Source organism: Vanacampus margaritifer, chromosome 20 (genome assembly GCF_051991255.1).
Source record: "Vanacampus margaritifer isolate UIUO_Vmar chromosome 20, RoL_Vmar_1.0, whole genome shotgun sequence".
NCBI lineage: Eukaryota > Metazoa > Chordata > Actinopteri > Syngnathiformes > Syngnathidae > Vanacampus > Vanacampus margaritifer.
Genome location: NC_135451.1, coordinates 4290730 through 4307702, shown reverse-complemented (window position 1 = coordinate 4307702; position 16973 = coordinate 4290730). Strand labels below are relative to the sequence as shown.

The following is a 16973-nucleotide window of genomic DNA, read 5'->3' as shown; positions in this document are numbered from 1 at the left end:
GGATGTTGAAAGGGCAGGTAAAGTGAAAAGCATCCATGATCGACTTCAAGACCCTGTTACTCTCCTCACACTCCACTTCCTCAGCTTCATCCTGCCTCAAATAAATCAATTCAATATTGTGTTCCAAACAGAGGCATGTATGATTGAAGATTTGCTACCAGAAATGGAAAGACTCTTAAAGAAACTCTTGGTGAAATTTGTGCAAATGGAACATGTCAAATCTGCTGATAGCCTGCTGGCAGTTGATTATACAAACAGATGCCTGCAGCATGAAGATAGCAGGCTTGCTGTTGGCTTGGGCACCAGGGCCCTCTTCCAAGACACCAATGAGGAGGATGAAATCAGGCAAAGCATCACACCAGCCATGCAAGCAACTTTTTTTTCCTCTGTTCGCTCCTTCTACGAGGCTGTTGTAACTAAAATGATACAAAAATTTCCATTTGAGAATACAATACTGAGTGACTTGGTGGTGTTGGACCCAAGAAAGAGAGAGATGTTGGATTACACAAGTATTGTTAAGCTTGCAAACAGGTTTACACCAGACTTTGATCAGGAACAATTAAAAGATGAATGGGAAGACTATCAACTAATACCTGATGATCTTCTCCCTCAGAAAAGTCAGGATGGACAACCAATTCGTCCAGAGACATTTTGGCCTCATGTGTTCAAAATGAAAACTGGTTTGGGGCTGGATCGCTTTCCACTGATGAGAAAGATGTATCTAATTTTACTCAGCCTTCCTCACAGTAATGCTGATAGCGAGCGGGTTTTCAGCCATGTGAGGAAAATTCATACAGAGTACAGAAAGACAATGGGAACAGACACTCTTACTTCTTTATTACAGATGAAATTGAACTGTGACAAGTGTTGCTCACAAGTGAGACCCTCATTAGAGCAGATAAAGTCTGCTAAATCATGCACATTGGCTTACAATAGGAAGCACTGAAGGCACAGTTTATTGCATTGTAAACTTTTTAAATTGAATAAAAGACTTTGTATGCAAATTACCTTTGTTATTTCTATTACACTGTCTGGTTACCGCGAGTAAACATGCGTCGTACGGTGTTTGTAAGGTTTTTTTGGGGTTTGTAAGGGGAATCATAATCATTTATAAGGGCAGTTATCGGCAGAGGTTGACAGGTATGCTGTCGCTGTATGGTGGCAGTGAAATCACATACATACTTCACAATAAGCAGCAGTTTGGTAAGTAGTGAACAATTGATCAAAACGAGGCTTCAAGCTGTTAAATGCCACTCCCAGTTTAGGTTTATGGTCAAAATAAACATAGCAAACAGAATCATAGCTTATGCATTGAAAACAACCACCTGTCGGTGTGCTCTCTCAATGCTAATGCTATTTAGCAATCTATGTTGTGATGCTATGATGTAATAATTTCCTGAAAATATCAATTAAATTAACGTAATCAAAAAAAATACTAAGAAAACCCAATAATGTAATCTTTTCACCAATGAAGTTGACTGATATTGTCATAAAATGTTTACCGATAATGTAATACCTTGTTACATTATTTCAGGTGTTTTTCTCAAAACTGCTCATATAAAACTTGACACATAATATAATGTGCAAGTCCATTTTCAGTCTAAAGTTCTATATTTTGTGTTTAGAACATCTAAGACTGTTAAATAGATTGGGGTGTTAAAATGTTGGTGTTAAATGTTTCAGAGTTTATGTCACCCTCCAAAGTGTATTTTTAACACTGTCATTTAAATCAAGGTTAGTGTTGGAGTTATTTAATAATGTAATAAAATATTATATTTTCGGTAAAAATTTTACATCAGTCAAGATTTTCTTTATGACATTATTGGTCGAATGATTATATTATTGGGTTTTATTTACATTTTTGATCGAGGTTAGTGCAGATTCCATTACATTTTCAAGTGATATTACATTTTCAGGAATTTATTACATTAAAGGGGGTATGGAAAATTGAGTTTGATTTAGTAAAATTTCACATCTAAAAAAGTATGGAAACTGTGCGTAAAAATGCTCATGTTTCCAAGACTGTAAGAACAGCTGTTTTTCAAAACAAAATGTATTAAAAACAGTATAGAGTTATCCATTTTTTCAAGACTATTATGATTGTCTCAGATGACATTGTTCGAACATGTCAACTAGTTTCTGTAAAAAAAAAAAAAAAAAGTTTAATTGTTCCAAATTAATGTGTATATCACCCTTAGCTGTTAGACTATACAAGCCAACATAGCAACCTGACACATATATATTTTATACTTGAATTACTTCCATGCTCAATTGAATTTCCAAGACCTTATCTAATTGACTCAAACCAGCGTTTATTTAAAGGATTATTCTGATAGCTGAAGTTTACTTGTAATTTACCGTAATGAGGACAAGCGCTATATAGTGAATTCATTATTTACAACCTCAATTATATGTGATCCTTAATATCTTAGCACAATATTAAGTAAATGGTAGTACTTTGACTAACTCATACAGATCCATGAAATGGTCCAAGTATTGTGAACAGCTTTCAGTATTCGGTAGAACAGTCAACACCACTGCACTGTTGTGTAACAGAACCAGAATAATAACAAGTGTCAATGAACGCATAACATTCATAAACACAAAATATTTGCTACAGCCATGTGTTATCTGCTCTGGGTTTCTTACCTTGGTTCACTTAAAAGGAAATTAATCTGTTTTTCGCATTTTCAGGTTTGGCCTAACTTCAGTTGTGGTCACACAAAGTCATTCAGTAACTCTCCTCTCGTGTCAGGGACAAGAGCCAGATTTTGGTCATCACCACGCCACAATGCCATATACTTTTTTTAGTGTGGTAGAAAAAGAACATTCCTACATACACAGGATGAGGTGAGGCAGTAGTACTACTGTATGCTGCATTCGTATTGACGCCATTATTTACTACTGCCACCTGCCGCCTCATTTTTGCAAACTGCTTCAGAATGTGCATGTTTACTTGTGAACACATTTGCTTTTAATTGCTTGCAAATCAAATCTCTGGTGGCTTTGAGGTTCACATCCAAAGCTCCAGCTCCCTGACTGAACAGGATATATAGAAAATGGATAAACTAAATAATTATAAACAAACATCTTCAAGTTTAATTCCATTCCTTTTAACAAAATACATCAACAAGAAACCCTTCAAAACAATGATGCAGTTGTCTGCATTAAAAAAAAAAAACAATTACCAAATGTAGTTTTATTTCGAGTAAAATGTATCAGTTAATGCAAAAACCAATGAAACACGTTTGTATAAAACAACGGATTTGCGTAATAGCATGCTGCTTTGGATATGCTTCTTCAATCATGGAAGGAATTCAGTCTTCATGATTCTATAAAATATACTTAATGTGAAGAATTCAGACAGCTTTTATAATCCTTATCAATGCTAATGTCACTCCATAACTATTTCCCCTTTGTTACATTTCTTAAGTACAGATTGACTTTTGTATAGCAAAACACAATGTCCTTTAAAATGTTAAGATAAGATACTGACCAACCAAATACAAGCTCACAAGTACTGAATGTTTATACTAGTTAAACTAGTATGCGCTGCACTGTTATTTATTTTTTTCAAGGGAAGTGCATCTTGCGTCTCCGCCACAGAACGAGTCTTCGTGATGTGAGGATGTGTGTGAGGATACTCAGCAACATCAGGAAGATGGTCATCGACATGACAATAACATAGTGGCTTATGCTGTGCAGGAACAAAGAGAAAACCAGTTGAACCTGTGTAATTGCAACATACACATCATTTCACGTTTGACACAGCTGCATATTACAACTATAATAAACATTTGTTTCAATAATTCCTTGCTGTGAGCGGCAATCACAACAGATCAAGATAATAATGGACTATATGCCACGGAGGAGGCGGGACTTCCAGGTTTTCACCTATCAACTTTGTTTCCGTTTCGCGACGTGTGGGCCGCGTCCCAGTACTTGCGCTTCCGCCTTGGTGCTTCTCGGTTGCGCGTTCTCGTCGACGGGTGCGAGGCTGCAAGTGCGCAATGTCTGTCTCAGTGTCCGAAGCATTTCAGATAGCAGATGCCCTCCGGCCGATGCGCGGGAGCGCGCGGTTGGGGGAAGCAGGGGTGGGGGTGCGAGTGGGGGTGCGAGTGTTGGAACGCGGCCAACAGTGGCCGGAAACAGCGCTGATGTGTAAAACCCGGAAGTCCGTGGCATCTACCCTATTGAGCCAAGTTACCTTGTGCCAATATCCAACCAGGAGCCGTAGTCCTGAACTAAGAAGAAAAAGTGCTGCAGAAAAAACACCGAAAATGCTTAGTTTACATAAGGTAGGAACGTACATTCATTGACAGTTTATAGGGTAGGGTATTACCAGAGCCATCACGTCAGAGATGACCAAGACAATCAGAAATAAGCTGCAGAGTGAGAATATTATTGCATTACATGATGTGATTTTCAAACACCAAGATTGGCTGTTGTGGTTAAAAGCGGACAACAAATATGCACCTTTTCGATGACAGCTCTGCTGTAGCTTGGATCGTCTCAAATGCGCACATTACGAATATGAATGGCATGATGACCTACAAGACAACAAGGGAATTAGCGGTGACCTTTGATAGAAAAGCAAGTTCAAAAGTTCCGGCATCGGTAAACTCCACCTTCCATAACAATAACCCTCCCATGATAAAGGGGTTGTAGACTGTGAGGAAACAATAAATAGACACTGGGTCAAAACTGAAAGAAAAGGAGAAGAGAAAGATTTGAGACAAATAAAAAAGAAAAACATATTTTTATATACGTTCATAAAACAGTCAGGACTTGACGTACACCTGCATAATTTAATTAGAGCCAATACAAGAGTTTTATTAAAATTGTTGCCTTATACAAAGCTATTCAGTACCTTTATCAGAGGTGTGCTAAATTAACAGTGTGCCAATTACTGTGGTTTGTTGGTTTCCTTGTTCAGCTGTATAAAAGACCCAATACATACTGTATATACCTGTTAAGGGAGGCGATGTTTCCCGTGCCAAAAAAAGCTGTTATTATGAAAAAAACCTGAGCAAAGTTTGAGGTCAAGGACAGCTACTTGGCAGTTGTTGCTGTATTCGTTGCCTTTGTTACATTCTTGTAAATACCGTTAAGGATACAAAGAAATATGATCGCCGGATGTCATCCAACTTGAGCTGCCGAATTTTGGAGATGTCAATGTTGGCAGAGAAATCAATCGTGGAGAGCTGGAAGACATTTTAGACAAGTTTTTTTCACACATTTTAGCTTACATCTATCCATCCATATTTTATTGAAATCATGCAATCAGACTATCTGTACAATTTTGGAATTTGCAGGGAATCGCACTAATTGTTGTATTAAACCGAATAAATTTTTTGAGGGTCATCACTAAGTATCTGCTTAGAAATAATTAGGGCCAGAGAAGCGACCGTTACGAGGTCCCTATTGTTTCTGTGGGAACTCTTCTACTACTATTCTTCTTCTCAGTAATCAATACAATTTTTGAGACCCTAAACATAAAATGTCCAAAATTTGAACACACATCAAGCCTGGCGAACAATTTTATATATTAGTACAAAAAAAGGGGGGTCTGTAGTGCCCCCATAGAGGTTTAAAGGAGTCCTATCCTATATCAATTTCCTAAAAGACTATGGAAATTGGGAAGCACGTGTAGCACCCTCAGACGTACAAAATAGTCCTTCGTAGCCATACCCTAAAATGTACAGAAGGTGACCAATGAGTATTTGAAGGTATAATTTTCACCTATTTTTGTACATTTGCAGGGGTCCTATTTTAGCCCTATTGTACTATACACACTGCAAATAATGTGGCACTTGCCAAGATTTAAGATCTTAAATTTAGAAACTTATCTTGTTTTAACGGTCATTTACTAAAATTTTGGCTTTCTATTATTATCTTAATTTGAACATAAACATGTCTAGGTTGTCTAAATTAGTCTGGATATTCTAAAATAAAGCAAATTACCCTTAAAATAAGTTACACTGGTTCTCTCAGCAAAGGTCTCATCAAAAATAATCTTATTTCAAGATTTATGAATCACACACTGGGCATCTTTTGCATTCATTAAACAAATGCATGTAGCACATTTCACATTATTGACACAGCCATGCAACAACAAAATGTGGATGTCTCTGCTGAATCAGAACTGCACTACTCACAATTGCATATCATGAAAATACAGTTTACCCGACTTCAGAAAAAGGTCGTCAATTGTTAGCCGTGTGGTATAGTTTTATTTTCAACTTCTTCTGGAGGTGTTGTGTGGTGTGTTTGTTTTATGTACACTAGATCATACTACTGTACATAACATACTGTAGTTTTTGCTCAAACAATCAGAGTTCATATTAACATGTACAGTATTTATGTGCGAACTGCGCAACCTGCCAGTGAGAAGATCTTTGAAGGTGAACAGCAGTCACCATTTTCTGTAGTGATTCACGAGTAAGTATTTTTATTTCATTTTTGTTTTACATTTGATGTTTTATAGCTTCATATATATTTTGGTCTTTTCTATTTGACACAGAAATTGCTGTTTGTTGTTATCTAGAATTTTCTTTAGTAGTTATTCATTGTAATGCTATAATATTTAGTTAGGTATACTCATTTGCTGTTGAGTATTTATATCTTGTTTTCATACTAATGCACCAAGTAAGAGCAAGAAGTTTCTACTATTTGCAGCATTGGTACGTCTGAGAATGTCTTCCATACTAAAGTAAAATTGGTACTGCATGAAATCCTTAACTGAATAGAAAATCAATGTGAATCGTGAACGGAACCCTTCTGAATTGAATCGATTTTGGAAATCTGAATCAATACTCAGCCCAAGTCACTATTGAATATTTTTATTATCGATTAATCTATCGACTATTCAATCGATTAATCAGGTTCATTTTAATTTTGCATTGAAGTTTTTTTTTTTTATATTCCTGCTTATTGTTTATTAACCAGTGATTGTGATAGTGTTTATTTCGTACTTCATATTCATATAGTAATTAAAAAAAAAAAAAAGTGATAGATTTAGTATGTTACCGGTTCGGTCATTATTTTCCCAAAGTAAGAACAGATGTGTGCAAATGTCTTATTTGGATTAAACACAGAAGACAATCAGTTTTCTTTCATGAAGGACTACAGAAATTAGTGAAGAATTACTGTTGATATGCTGAAATCAGATTATTTGGACAATTAAAAATAAAGAAGAAGCTCCAAACGATTAGTACTTGATTATTAAAATAGTTGTCAGTTAATTTGATAATCGATTACTTGTCAATTGATCAATTAACTTTGACAGCTCTACTTTATTTTAGAATTTTGTGCCATTTTGGCCTTTTATAGAGGTCATATAAATAAACTTCTCCTAGAGAATGCACCTGATCGTCTTCAAACTGAGTTTTTCACCTAAAGATGTTTAAGTCGTTAGTTATTGAAAGCTTTTTATTTTGTTGCATGCTGTAGTCGTGGTGATGCGCTGATTTTGAAAATTATGCCGTTTTAGATTGTCTAAACCTGGGCAAATACACATGAGTCATGACATTTTGCACAAACATAAGGCCTGGCAAAAACATTTATATTTTAGAAGAGTCTTGTCCTATGTGTCAATACCCCAACGCGTCCCTTCATAGCTACTCACAGCTCTAGCTTGGAACTGTAACTTTAACCAACCTGTTCCAAAATGTATCCCGTAGTCAAGGAGACGACAATATTTATACCTCGTGCCTTCCAGAGATGCCCTCTGCGATCATGGCTTCCTGTTCAATGTTGATCCACGCAAACATCAACCAAGATAACGCAGGAGGGAATAAGGCCTCGGCCCTGGGTTAGAAATTTTGCATGTCATTTTGTTATTCACAAAAGAATCCAAATATATATTGATGAAAGTTTTCGGTTCCAGCATGACTGTGAACCCCAACTACTGATACATATGTTTTTCTACTTCTGGTTGACACAATAGTTAATGTGAATATAATAATGCCACATTACAATCACGCGACAGTGTATGCCATCTTACCCAGTGCTAAGCAGAAAGTATGTGGCCGTTAGCGAGAGGAATACGCTAAGAAGCCGATGAAACAGGCGAGTCGAGCTCATCAATGGAACAACTATGGAAGATGCTAAAGAAAACATTACGGCAAGGGTTTTGTTTTTGTTGGAAAAGCAACGCAATTGTGTTCCTAAGTCACATGCCACCAACCTAATGTGAGCCAACTGATGATCTGACTGAGAAGAGGCAGGCCCTGTTTCTGCTGTAGGCTGGAGTGTGTGAGGTACGGCACGTACGAACACACTGCCACATGCAGCATCTGTTCAGTGACACACATTAAAGTGTTCCTCACTTTAGCTAACTGCATTAGCGCAAATACAGTCAAGCACAGAACATAATTAGCCGCAGTTACCTGTATGACAAACAGCTGTTTATCACCAAGGTGCAATGATGTCCTGTTCCGTGACGACCAGAGAAAACAGGCTGATACAAAGACAGTGAGCGCACCTGCACACATCCTAAGAAAAAAAATAAGTTTACTGCATTATTTGTATTCTTATCAGGGAGATATTGATTAAACAATATGTTTTATTATAGTGGTTGTCGTTTAATACACCCACACCAGATTTGTGTTATGCCCTCTTCCCAGAACAGGCACCAGGGGGAAAGCAGCCAAACAAAGGCAGCCCAGAAACCAGTTCACCGAGCGGTACTAAAAAGCAATAAAGATCAGGCAAAGCATTTTTTAAGCACATTCAACAGCCATAACATTAGGAACCCATACACAATACAGGATTTGAATTTAAACAATAAGTAGTGCGAACTAATAACTACAATGTGTCAAAGTCAGAGAAGTTCCTTGAGTATTGACTTCTATTTTCTCGTAAATCTAACTGTTTATCCACAAACCTAACGTTTATAATTATCCACACTGTGACCACAAAAGCAACTGTACATGGTCTCACTATCCATCCTACCTTAGCCTTGCCAAAAAGACCCGACAGCATCGGCCAGAGAGAGAGGATAGCCAGACCGACAGTCAGCATGAAGCGATGGAAAAAACTCACCACCTGGGGGCAGTAAAGGAACGGTTTGTTATCATAAAGCTTCATGAGTCTTGCAGTAAAAAATAATTAACTTGACATAATACACACTCAACCAACATGTAAAAACAACGTGGAAGAAAAAAGGGATATACATATCAGAAGAGGAATGGAGTACCATATTAAAACTCATGTGGAAATCAACCAACTTCCATAGATGGAAAGAATTTAGATGGGAACCCCTAATAAGGTATTTTATTACTGTCAAGCAACACATTATGAAGGATTTCCCTCTGCATGTTGTAGAAAGTGTGGCACTCAATGTGCAAATCATTTTCATATATAACTATGGGACTGCTGACTTAGACAGTACTGGAAGGAAGTTCATGGAGCACTACAAGACATTTTTAAATGTGTCTTTACATTTGGAATGAAAACCGTTTATTTTGGATGTCTACCTCATTATTGAAGTACAAAAGATAAATATTTATTAGGTATTTTACTGATTGCAAGCAAAAAAAACAACAACAACAGTTGTCACAGGTAGCCCTAATGTGTCAATATGTTGAGATATAATAATGGACATTTACAAAATGGAAGGCCTGACAGCATTTGTAAATCAGAATCACGGCTGGTTTGAGACTTGTTGGGAAAAATGGTTAAGGGGACATTCAAATCAAAAACCCCAAGTTAATTTTTAATTAGGATAATTTGAAAACAAAGTTATGGTCGCTCCCTGATGTTCATGATGCTCACATTGTTTATATTGCTCTAATTTGCTTGTCTTTTCTATTTCTTTTTTTTTTTATATATATTTTTGCGGGTGGGATTTTCTTACGGTGGGATTAATGATGATGTGCATATTTTTGCACGTGTGAACTGCACCGATCAGCAAAAGTGTGAAAAGTTACAAATAAAAAATTACCCCAAAAATAATTAATTAATTTACAGTTTTAATAACACCTACCAGCAGTTCAATGCCAAATGCTACCAATGCAAAGTAACCAAAACATTTCCAAAGAGAAAGGGAAGGCGCAGAGTGAATCAAGTCTCTTAGTGTGCTGGACCTGAAATGGAAAATTGTGATTCTGAATTGCTGCAATAAAAAACAGAAAATGCCCTTTTATATTATTCGAATGAAACTCACTCTTTCAAAACAGAGTACCACAAAGGCACGGGCAGCAGGCAGTAAATATAGTATGTGAATGGACTCCTCTGGATGAGCAGGAATATGCTGATGGCCACCGCGACACACACACTCAGCCACACCAATTTGGAATCGGGTTTCTGGGGATGCAGAAGCCATACACGCAACTTAGAAACTTGGTGAGTGGGTTGAAATTGATTCAAACAAACCTGTTTGAGGATGTCGGGGTGCATGTTAAGGCTCGCGTGAGTCTTCAGAATAACGAGGAAAACATATGAGGTCCACCCCACAAATCCCAGCACCACGCTGCAACCTAAGAAAAACCTGTCGTAGGTGTGGTAGTAAATGAGGCCTTCAAGGGCATCCGATATCAAAGACTGGCAGAGCGAGATCTAGAGACAAAGAACAATGGAAAGGATTTTTTTCTTTTTAATCGACTTAAATAGTTGATCCAAGATGTAAGCCTTCTGAATACTACACACTGTCATCTGTGGATCTTACTGTATTTATAGACTGTGAAAATTATATTTCCCCATGATACTTACAGCATCTCCATACTTTTCCAGCTGAATCAGTATTCTTGCTTTCTGAATCAATTCTGCCTGTTTTTGCTCAGTCAGTTGTCTGATAAACAGGGAAAGCAATAGATCAGGTGTATAAAATTGCATTTTAAATACATTGCTAGCGTGGCGAAGCACTGTCAATTGTTAGTGGTAGTGTTGCGGCCATAACGATGATAAATATAAAATGGAAACATGCTCAGGCTAATATCTCCAGTTTATTGTACTTACTGGAAAGGGGTAAAGAGACACGACAACGTTGTCTCTTTTTTCTGCTTCATTTTTACCTAGGAAAACAAAAATAAAACATACAATTCAATAAAAATACATCTCCTTCGGTGTTTCTGAAAGAAAAAAAAAAGCCAAAAAACATTGCATTAAATCTGATCGAATGGACATGACATGTTTGTAGAGTCCCTCAAGGGTCAGTCCTGCTTTACTTTTAAATGTTTTTAAGTTTTCTGTTAATGTGTTGGCAATGTATGTTCTTTTTCGTAATTTTTGCAAGCTACTTTTGTTTTCTCTGCTTTGCTTCTGAATGTTGCTAACTGTTGTCTTTGTTGACGCTTATAAGGTGTTGCTTGTGTAAAGCACATCGAGTTGCCTTGTGTATGAAATGGCACTGCCTTGCCTAACTTTGGTGGGTGGACTCCGGCGGTGAATTATGAGGGGGGAAGGGGGTCTTGCGGTATTAGGGATAGGGTTTGGGGGGAAATTGTTTGGCCATTTTTCACTTCATATCATGCATTCTAGTGAATTTTTAGACTAAAAATGTTGATAACACATTACTCAGTGACACCATATTTTTTCACTTATTTTGCATTAAAATAAAAATAATAATAATACAAATAAAATAAGGCTGTCATATTTAACGTTATATACGGTACATCCAGTTGTGGCATGTTTTTTGGGGGTAAATATTATATAATAATGGGTGGCCCGCCCAAGTATTAACATGGTGTGGGCAACACTGATTGTTAATGTTTCTACTACTGTTATATATTCATAATATTCCGTGATGTTCTTTTATTGATGCAAACAAATGCTTAACATGTCATCTACAGCAGAGCTGCACGCTGCCTCACCTTGAACTGCTCCAAAATTTGAATAGCATTAGTGTACATGCACTCTGCTTTGAAGTTATCGCTGTTTTTCAGGTAAAGGACAGGTAATACACCCTGAAGACACACAAACAATAATAACAATCTTAAAATAATAATAAAAATCATGGGAATCTTACAGGGCTAACAAACTTTTCTGTAGGCCCCAAAAGACAATTATGTACAAATTACAGCTTCCATTCACTGTGCCATGAGTCATGCAGCAACACTCACAACGGAGTTGACCGGAATGGGTAGACCAAGTAGGGATGCCATGAGAGGAGTAACGTCAGCCTGCAGTTTTAACACAGCAAAATTTTAGACACATAACATCACCCTACCACAAGATGCTATTTCATCATAAAGATATGATAAAAACAAAAACAAAAAAAACAGTACATTAATTAAAGGAACCACACCTGATTGAGATCAACTCTTCTGAGATGTTCCAGTTTCCAATCTGGGATAAAAAGAGAAACCAGGAAACGGTGTATCCATTAGCTCACTCAAAACAGTAGAACCTTTTTAATAAAATGGTGAACAGTAATAGCTTTTTATGAGTGCACCTTGCAAATAGCCATCCGGGTAAAGTTGATCTTCAGTTACTTTGTGGGCTCCCTGTATTCCAGCCCCCCAAGCCACAAAAGGAGTTAAAGTCTCTGAAGGGTGACCAGCACCATGACTACCTAGAGAAACAAATGAAATTTGGATTAAAATATGACAAATGAGTAGATTAATTTGAGACTTTCAGCTTTTTTTTTTTAATACCCCAATCGGTCATGCCGTGATCAGAAGTGAACAAAAAAGCTGTTCTTCCATCATTGCTGTAGAAGTCTTCAATTACAGAGACCAGATCAGATACACCAGTGTCCACTAGGCCGATATTGTTTAGGTACTCTCTGCATTAAAGACAAGTAAAACGTTGATGACATAGTGCATTTTATTATGAAGGCTAGAGTAGAATTATTCATAAAGAAAAAAAACAAGAACTGACTTGGACATTGGTTTATTAGTATGTCCATTTATGTCTATCCCCGCTAGATGCAGAAAGAAGACATTTTTATCCTTCAGCAGGATGGACATCAAAGTAGAGTTCGACTTTGCTGATTGAAAAAGTGACTGATAAAGAAAGCACAAACAGCATCATTTTCTCTGGTCACTAATACTGCTAGAACGGAAAACAACACTGGCAATGTTGCTGATAATTTTATTTGTGGATATTACGAGTACCGACTCTCATACTTTGACTTGAGTGAACACCCAGCTGTCTAGCCTGGATGGGTCCGTGGAGACAAAGTCCACTTCTGATGCTGGGTAAGTGTGGGCGTACATACGATCTCCACTAGGCCCTGTAAGTATGGTGCAGGGACACAACTGTATCATGCTACATGCTACTGAGTGAGCCATAAAACTTATTTGAAACATTGTAGTCATGAGCAATTCTGCACATACTAGTTGTGGCCTGACGGTATGTGTTTTACCTTCAGCAAACATGTTTATAATATCAGGGATGCCCCAGGACCAAGTATGTCTGCTCTGGTTAAACACAGAGTCAAACTCCACAGGATTGACCTTCCAACCTGATGACACAGAAAATATTAGCTATGAATACTCACGGTTGTCGAATGATACCACCTACATACCTTTTTATGTAACACAGTACACACCTTTTGCAACAGCACTAACATCCTCATAGAAGCCAGCAATAAGAGCAACATGACCAGGGCGAGACTCAGTGGGAACACGTGTGTGGGAAACACCCCAGGTACCTCTGTCCTCGATGACAGTCCTGTTAGCAGAGACAGCAAAATAAGCTTTAAGTGTGACTTACAAAAGTCTATTTATTATTTCCAACCTCAAGTAAGGAGCCGTGGAGGTGCCATTAGGAAGCAGGGTGTAGAGGCTGTCTGCTCTCAGGCCATCGGCCACTATCAGCACCAGTCTAGAGGCAGGTGGATTCAAAGGTGTGGTCTTGGGTGTCATCCCATGGACTAAAGGCGAGGTGAAGTAGATGTCAAAGATGGACAGGAAGAAGATGAAATGGACTGTCAGGCCCACCACTAAAAAGGTGATCATCTTCATTTTGAGCTGTGTCAGCAGTACTTGAAGCCTGCAATAGAGGGATAAAGAGGGGATTTAGGAGATCCCCAAAACTGCATGTCAAAGACAGCAAGGCATTTTTATCACTTTACATTGTGGAGTGACCAATAGTATTGATTTTTGAAAAAAAAAAAAAACTTTACCAAATGATGAAGTACTTCTGAAGTTTCGGCCCAACACGATTTATAATAAACAGGTTAGTGCAAATAGAAACGGAAAATATTTCGTATGGGCTCTTTGTACAAATTTAGCACTTCCTGAACACAATACCGCGCCTTCATTTCCCGTTTTTCGTGAGTGGACAAGCTGCTTAATCCAGGTGTGCCTGACCTCAGTTTGTCCACTCATGGAAGACAGGAAACAAAGGAGTGGGTTTTTTTCTTGCGTTTCTCCGTTTGGCTGTGAAGATTTTTATATTATTATTGAACAAATATACAACTACAAACAATCTGGGCATTTGACAAGTCAAACCAAGTCAAACATTTCCATAAACAGAGCCATGCAGCATTTAAACAACAGAATGCAATCCTTATTTTATAACCGTTGCAAATAAAAGATCACTATTAAATCTTACCAGCATATAAAATCTTGATCATTTAAACAAAAACAAACCAAAAAAAAGACTGCAAATGCATTTTTAAAGGTCCGAAAACATTACCGCTTCTGGCTTCATGTAACCAAATACATCAGTCAGGCCCTTAAATGCGTACATTTACAAAGCCAGCTACAGTTCCTTTCTAAATGAGATTAGTTGAAGACAACGTCCATGCACTTCCTAGTTGTGACGTTTACGTTTGCACTCGTGAAGGAATTGTGGGTACTGTAGTCCTACGTAATTGACCCATTCATGGCTTACTGGAGCAGAGAAAGGGCACCCCCATTCTTCCAAAACACATCGAAGTGTCCTATTGAACATAGCAAGACGCTGTTAAACATTGAAAAGAAAAAGAAAAAGAAAAAAACACAATGAAGGAAATGGACGTTATGAAAGCAGCACTTCCGCGTAGTGACACACCTCTTAATCTGCGTGCTGACGAGTGGTGGCAAAATGTCAACGCATTCCATGTTTGAAGATGACACAAAAACGAAAAATAACAAGAATGCCAGCACATTGTGAGTTTCACAATATTCTATAGTCTAAAGACACTAAAATAACCTTTCATGTGTTGGAATTGTTTCTGGCTCTCTTCAAACGCCCCACCCCATCCCATTATTAATCTTGTTAAGAGTTCCAGTCTTTGAAAACTTAAATAACTACTCATACTTGGCAAAACGCTTAAGAAATGATCAAGTTTAGGATTTATGTTCATTACTTCATTACTACATGCGGTGTCTTTGATGGGGACGTTGCCCTCCCCAAGGTGGGCGCCTTGTGGGCACGTCACTTTATGCGTCCCTTAGCTGGGATGCAACAGTGCGCATGCTCCATTAACTTCCAGCCCTTCAAGTGGGCGTGGTCCCTCATATCTAACACTACGCTCAAATGGTATCTGGAAAATGGAAATACTGTATACCTAATTAAAATAACCAGATTAAATAAAAATAAAAATATGTGTGTGTGTGGGGGGGGGGGGGGGTGAATTGATGTTGTTGATTAAAATAAAGATAACACATGAACAATGACTTTAGGAAGCCACTGTCAGATGATGGTCAAGGCTATTTTCTGACTCATTGTTTGTCATGTTTTATTCTCACTTGGTTTTTAATTTCAAGAATCATCTTGTGTTGGAGCGGTAGTTTTTATTTTGGTCTTTCAATATTTTGCTGTGGGAAAACAAATGTCACGTGACAAGCGGTACCCTGCCGATCACTGTTAACTCGAGAATTCAATCCCAGTTAGCTTGACATCCATCCAGGAAACTGGTGTGATTAGCTTTAGCTTGGATAGCTAAAAATCTTAAATCGCACAAACATGGCGTCGGTGAACCCGTTTAATATGAGCAATTCTGAAGAGGAGAGTGAACGGCGACCTAACGAAACAGTTGACACTGAGCGTAGCCCTAGCGACGGGGCGCCGGGGTCGCCGCCCGGCATTCCCTTCTCCCCGCCCGCGGACATCGAGCCTCCGACTCTGCTGCTGTCCAGTAACCGAACGAGCCCAAACGGCGAGGGAATGTCGGTGTCTTCCGCGGCCACCGCCGCTATGGCTGGCAGTACCGAGTCGCGGGTGTCGGTGGATGTCATCGCCGCTCAGCTACTGCATGACCAGTACATCCTCACGGCCCTAGAGTTTCACACAGAACTGTTGGAGTCGGGAAGGGAGCTCCCGAGGTTGAGGGATTATTTTTCTAACCCGGGTAACTTCGAGCGGCAGAGCGGCACCCCACCTGCCAAAGATCAGGGAATTGGAACTGGTGGACCTTTGAGTAAGGCACACCACTCGCTATCATTTATCTTATAATGTCGGTTTGTAATCAGTCTTCCGTGAAATATCGGCTTTTCACACCTGCACCTGAAACCTACCATGCTAAAGCACACACAGCGATGCCATAAATGCTTTTTACAAATGATAAACCAAGACAAGGCACTAAGGCAGTGTTAATCGCCCTGGTAATACGTTTTAATCTCTATAAATAAATGCAAACTTTAACTGAACTGAAGACGGCGAGAGGTCGGATGTCAAGACAAGTGGCATTGTACAGCTACAGTGCTTTTAACAACGTTGTATTGCAGTGTTTTAATACTTTTATCTCACATCACGCTACCAAACATAAATGTTACAAAGCCACATATGATATACAGAAATAACTCAATTTGCTGACAAATTTACATACTCAATCTGGGCCTGTTCAGTGATTATTCTGTCCCTACCATCTAGTGAAAGTCAATTGAATTGTTTTGACTGTCACTCTATGTCAGTCATAGACAAATAATGATACATTTTATACTTCAACAATGATTGGATAATCATGACCAGTGACCACTGATGTAATGCATATAGCTTCTATTCATTCAAGCACTGTTTGTATTTTAATTTACTCAGCAAAACAACCGTTTTAAGAAAATGTGAGAATATCCTCTAAAAATGTATGAGGCAGCACATTG

General features: G+C 38.3%; 1 protein-coding gene across 3 annotated transcripts in view; it reads right to left on the bottom strand.

The window, feature by feature from the left end:
- Positions 1-816: 816 nt before the first annotated feature.
- The window catches only part of LOC144040460 (GPI ethanolamine phosphate transferase 1-like), a 49544-nt gene continuing 33387 nt past the window's right edge, over positions 817-16973 (bottom strand). Inside the window, exons 1-29 of one of the 3 annotated variants that reach the window (XM_077554650.1) lie at positions 14503-14715; positions 13684-13938; positions 13496-13617; positions 13310-13408; positions 13071-13177; positions 12823-12947; positions 12597-12727; positions 12395-12514; positions 12248-12288; positions 12063-12122; positions 11814-11906; positions 10960-11015; positions 10714-10792; positions 10378-10560; positions 10169-10308; positions 9989-10088; positions 8956-9048; positions 8599-8690; positions 8391-8496; positions 8189-8297; positions 8006-8108; positions 7707-7809; positions 5118-5204; positions 4970-5025; positions 4629-4704; positions 4477-4550; positions 4343-4385; positions 4208-4260; positions 817-3697 (exon numbers count right to left, since the gene is read on the bottom strand). In XM_077554650.1, coding sequence (XP_077410776.1) covers positions 3574-3697; positions 4208-4260; positions 4343-4385; positions 4477-4550; positions 4629-4704; positions 4970-5025; positions 5118-5204; positions 7707-7809; positions 8006-8108; positions 8189-8297; positions 8391-8496; positions 8599-8690; positions 8956-9048; positions 9989-10088; positions 10169-10308; positions 10378-10560; positions 10714-10792; positions 10960-11015; positions 11814-11906; positions 12063-12122; positions 12248-12288; positions 12395-12514; positions 12597-12727; positions 12823-12947; positions 13071-13177; positions 13310-13408; positions 13496-13617; positions 13684-13910 — 2802 coding nt within the window. In that variant the 5' untranslated portion in view covers positions 13911-13938; positions 14503-14715 and the 3' untranslated portion in view covers positions 817-3573. Of the gene's footprint in view, positions 3698-4207; positions 4261-4342; positions 4386-4476; positions 4551-4628; positions 4705-4969; positions 5026-5117; positions 5205-7706; positions 7810-8005; positions 8109-8188; positions 8298-8390; positions 8497-8598; positions 8691-8955; positions 9049-9988; positions 10089-10168; positions 10309-10377; positions 10561-10713; positions 10793-10959; positions 11016-11813; positions 11907-12062; positions 12123-12247; positions 12289-12394; positions 12515-12596; positions 12728-12822; positions 12948-13070; positions 13178-13309; positions 13409-13495; positions 13618-13683; positions 13939-14071; positions 14195-14502; positions 14716-16973 lie in introns of those variants that run through there. The other 2 variants (XM_077554652.1, XM_077554651.1) reach the window with 2 other exon arrangements.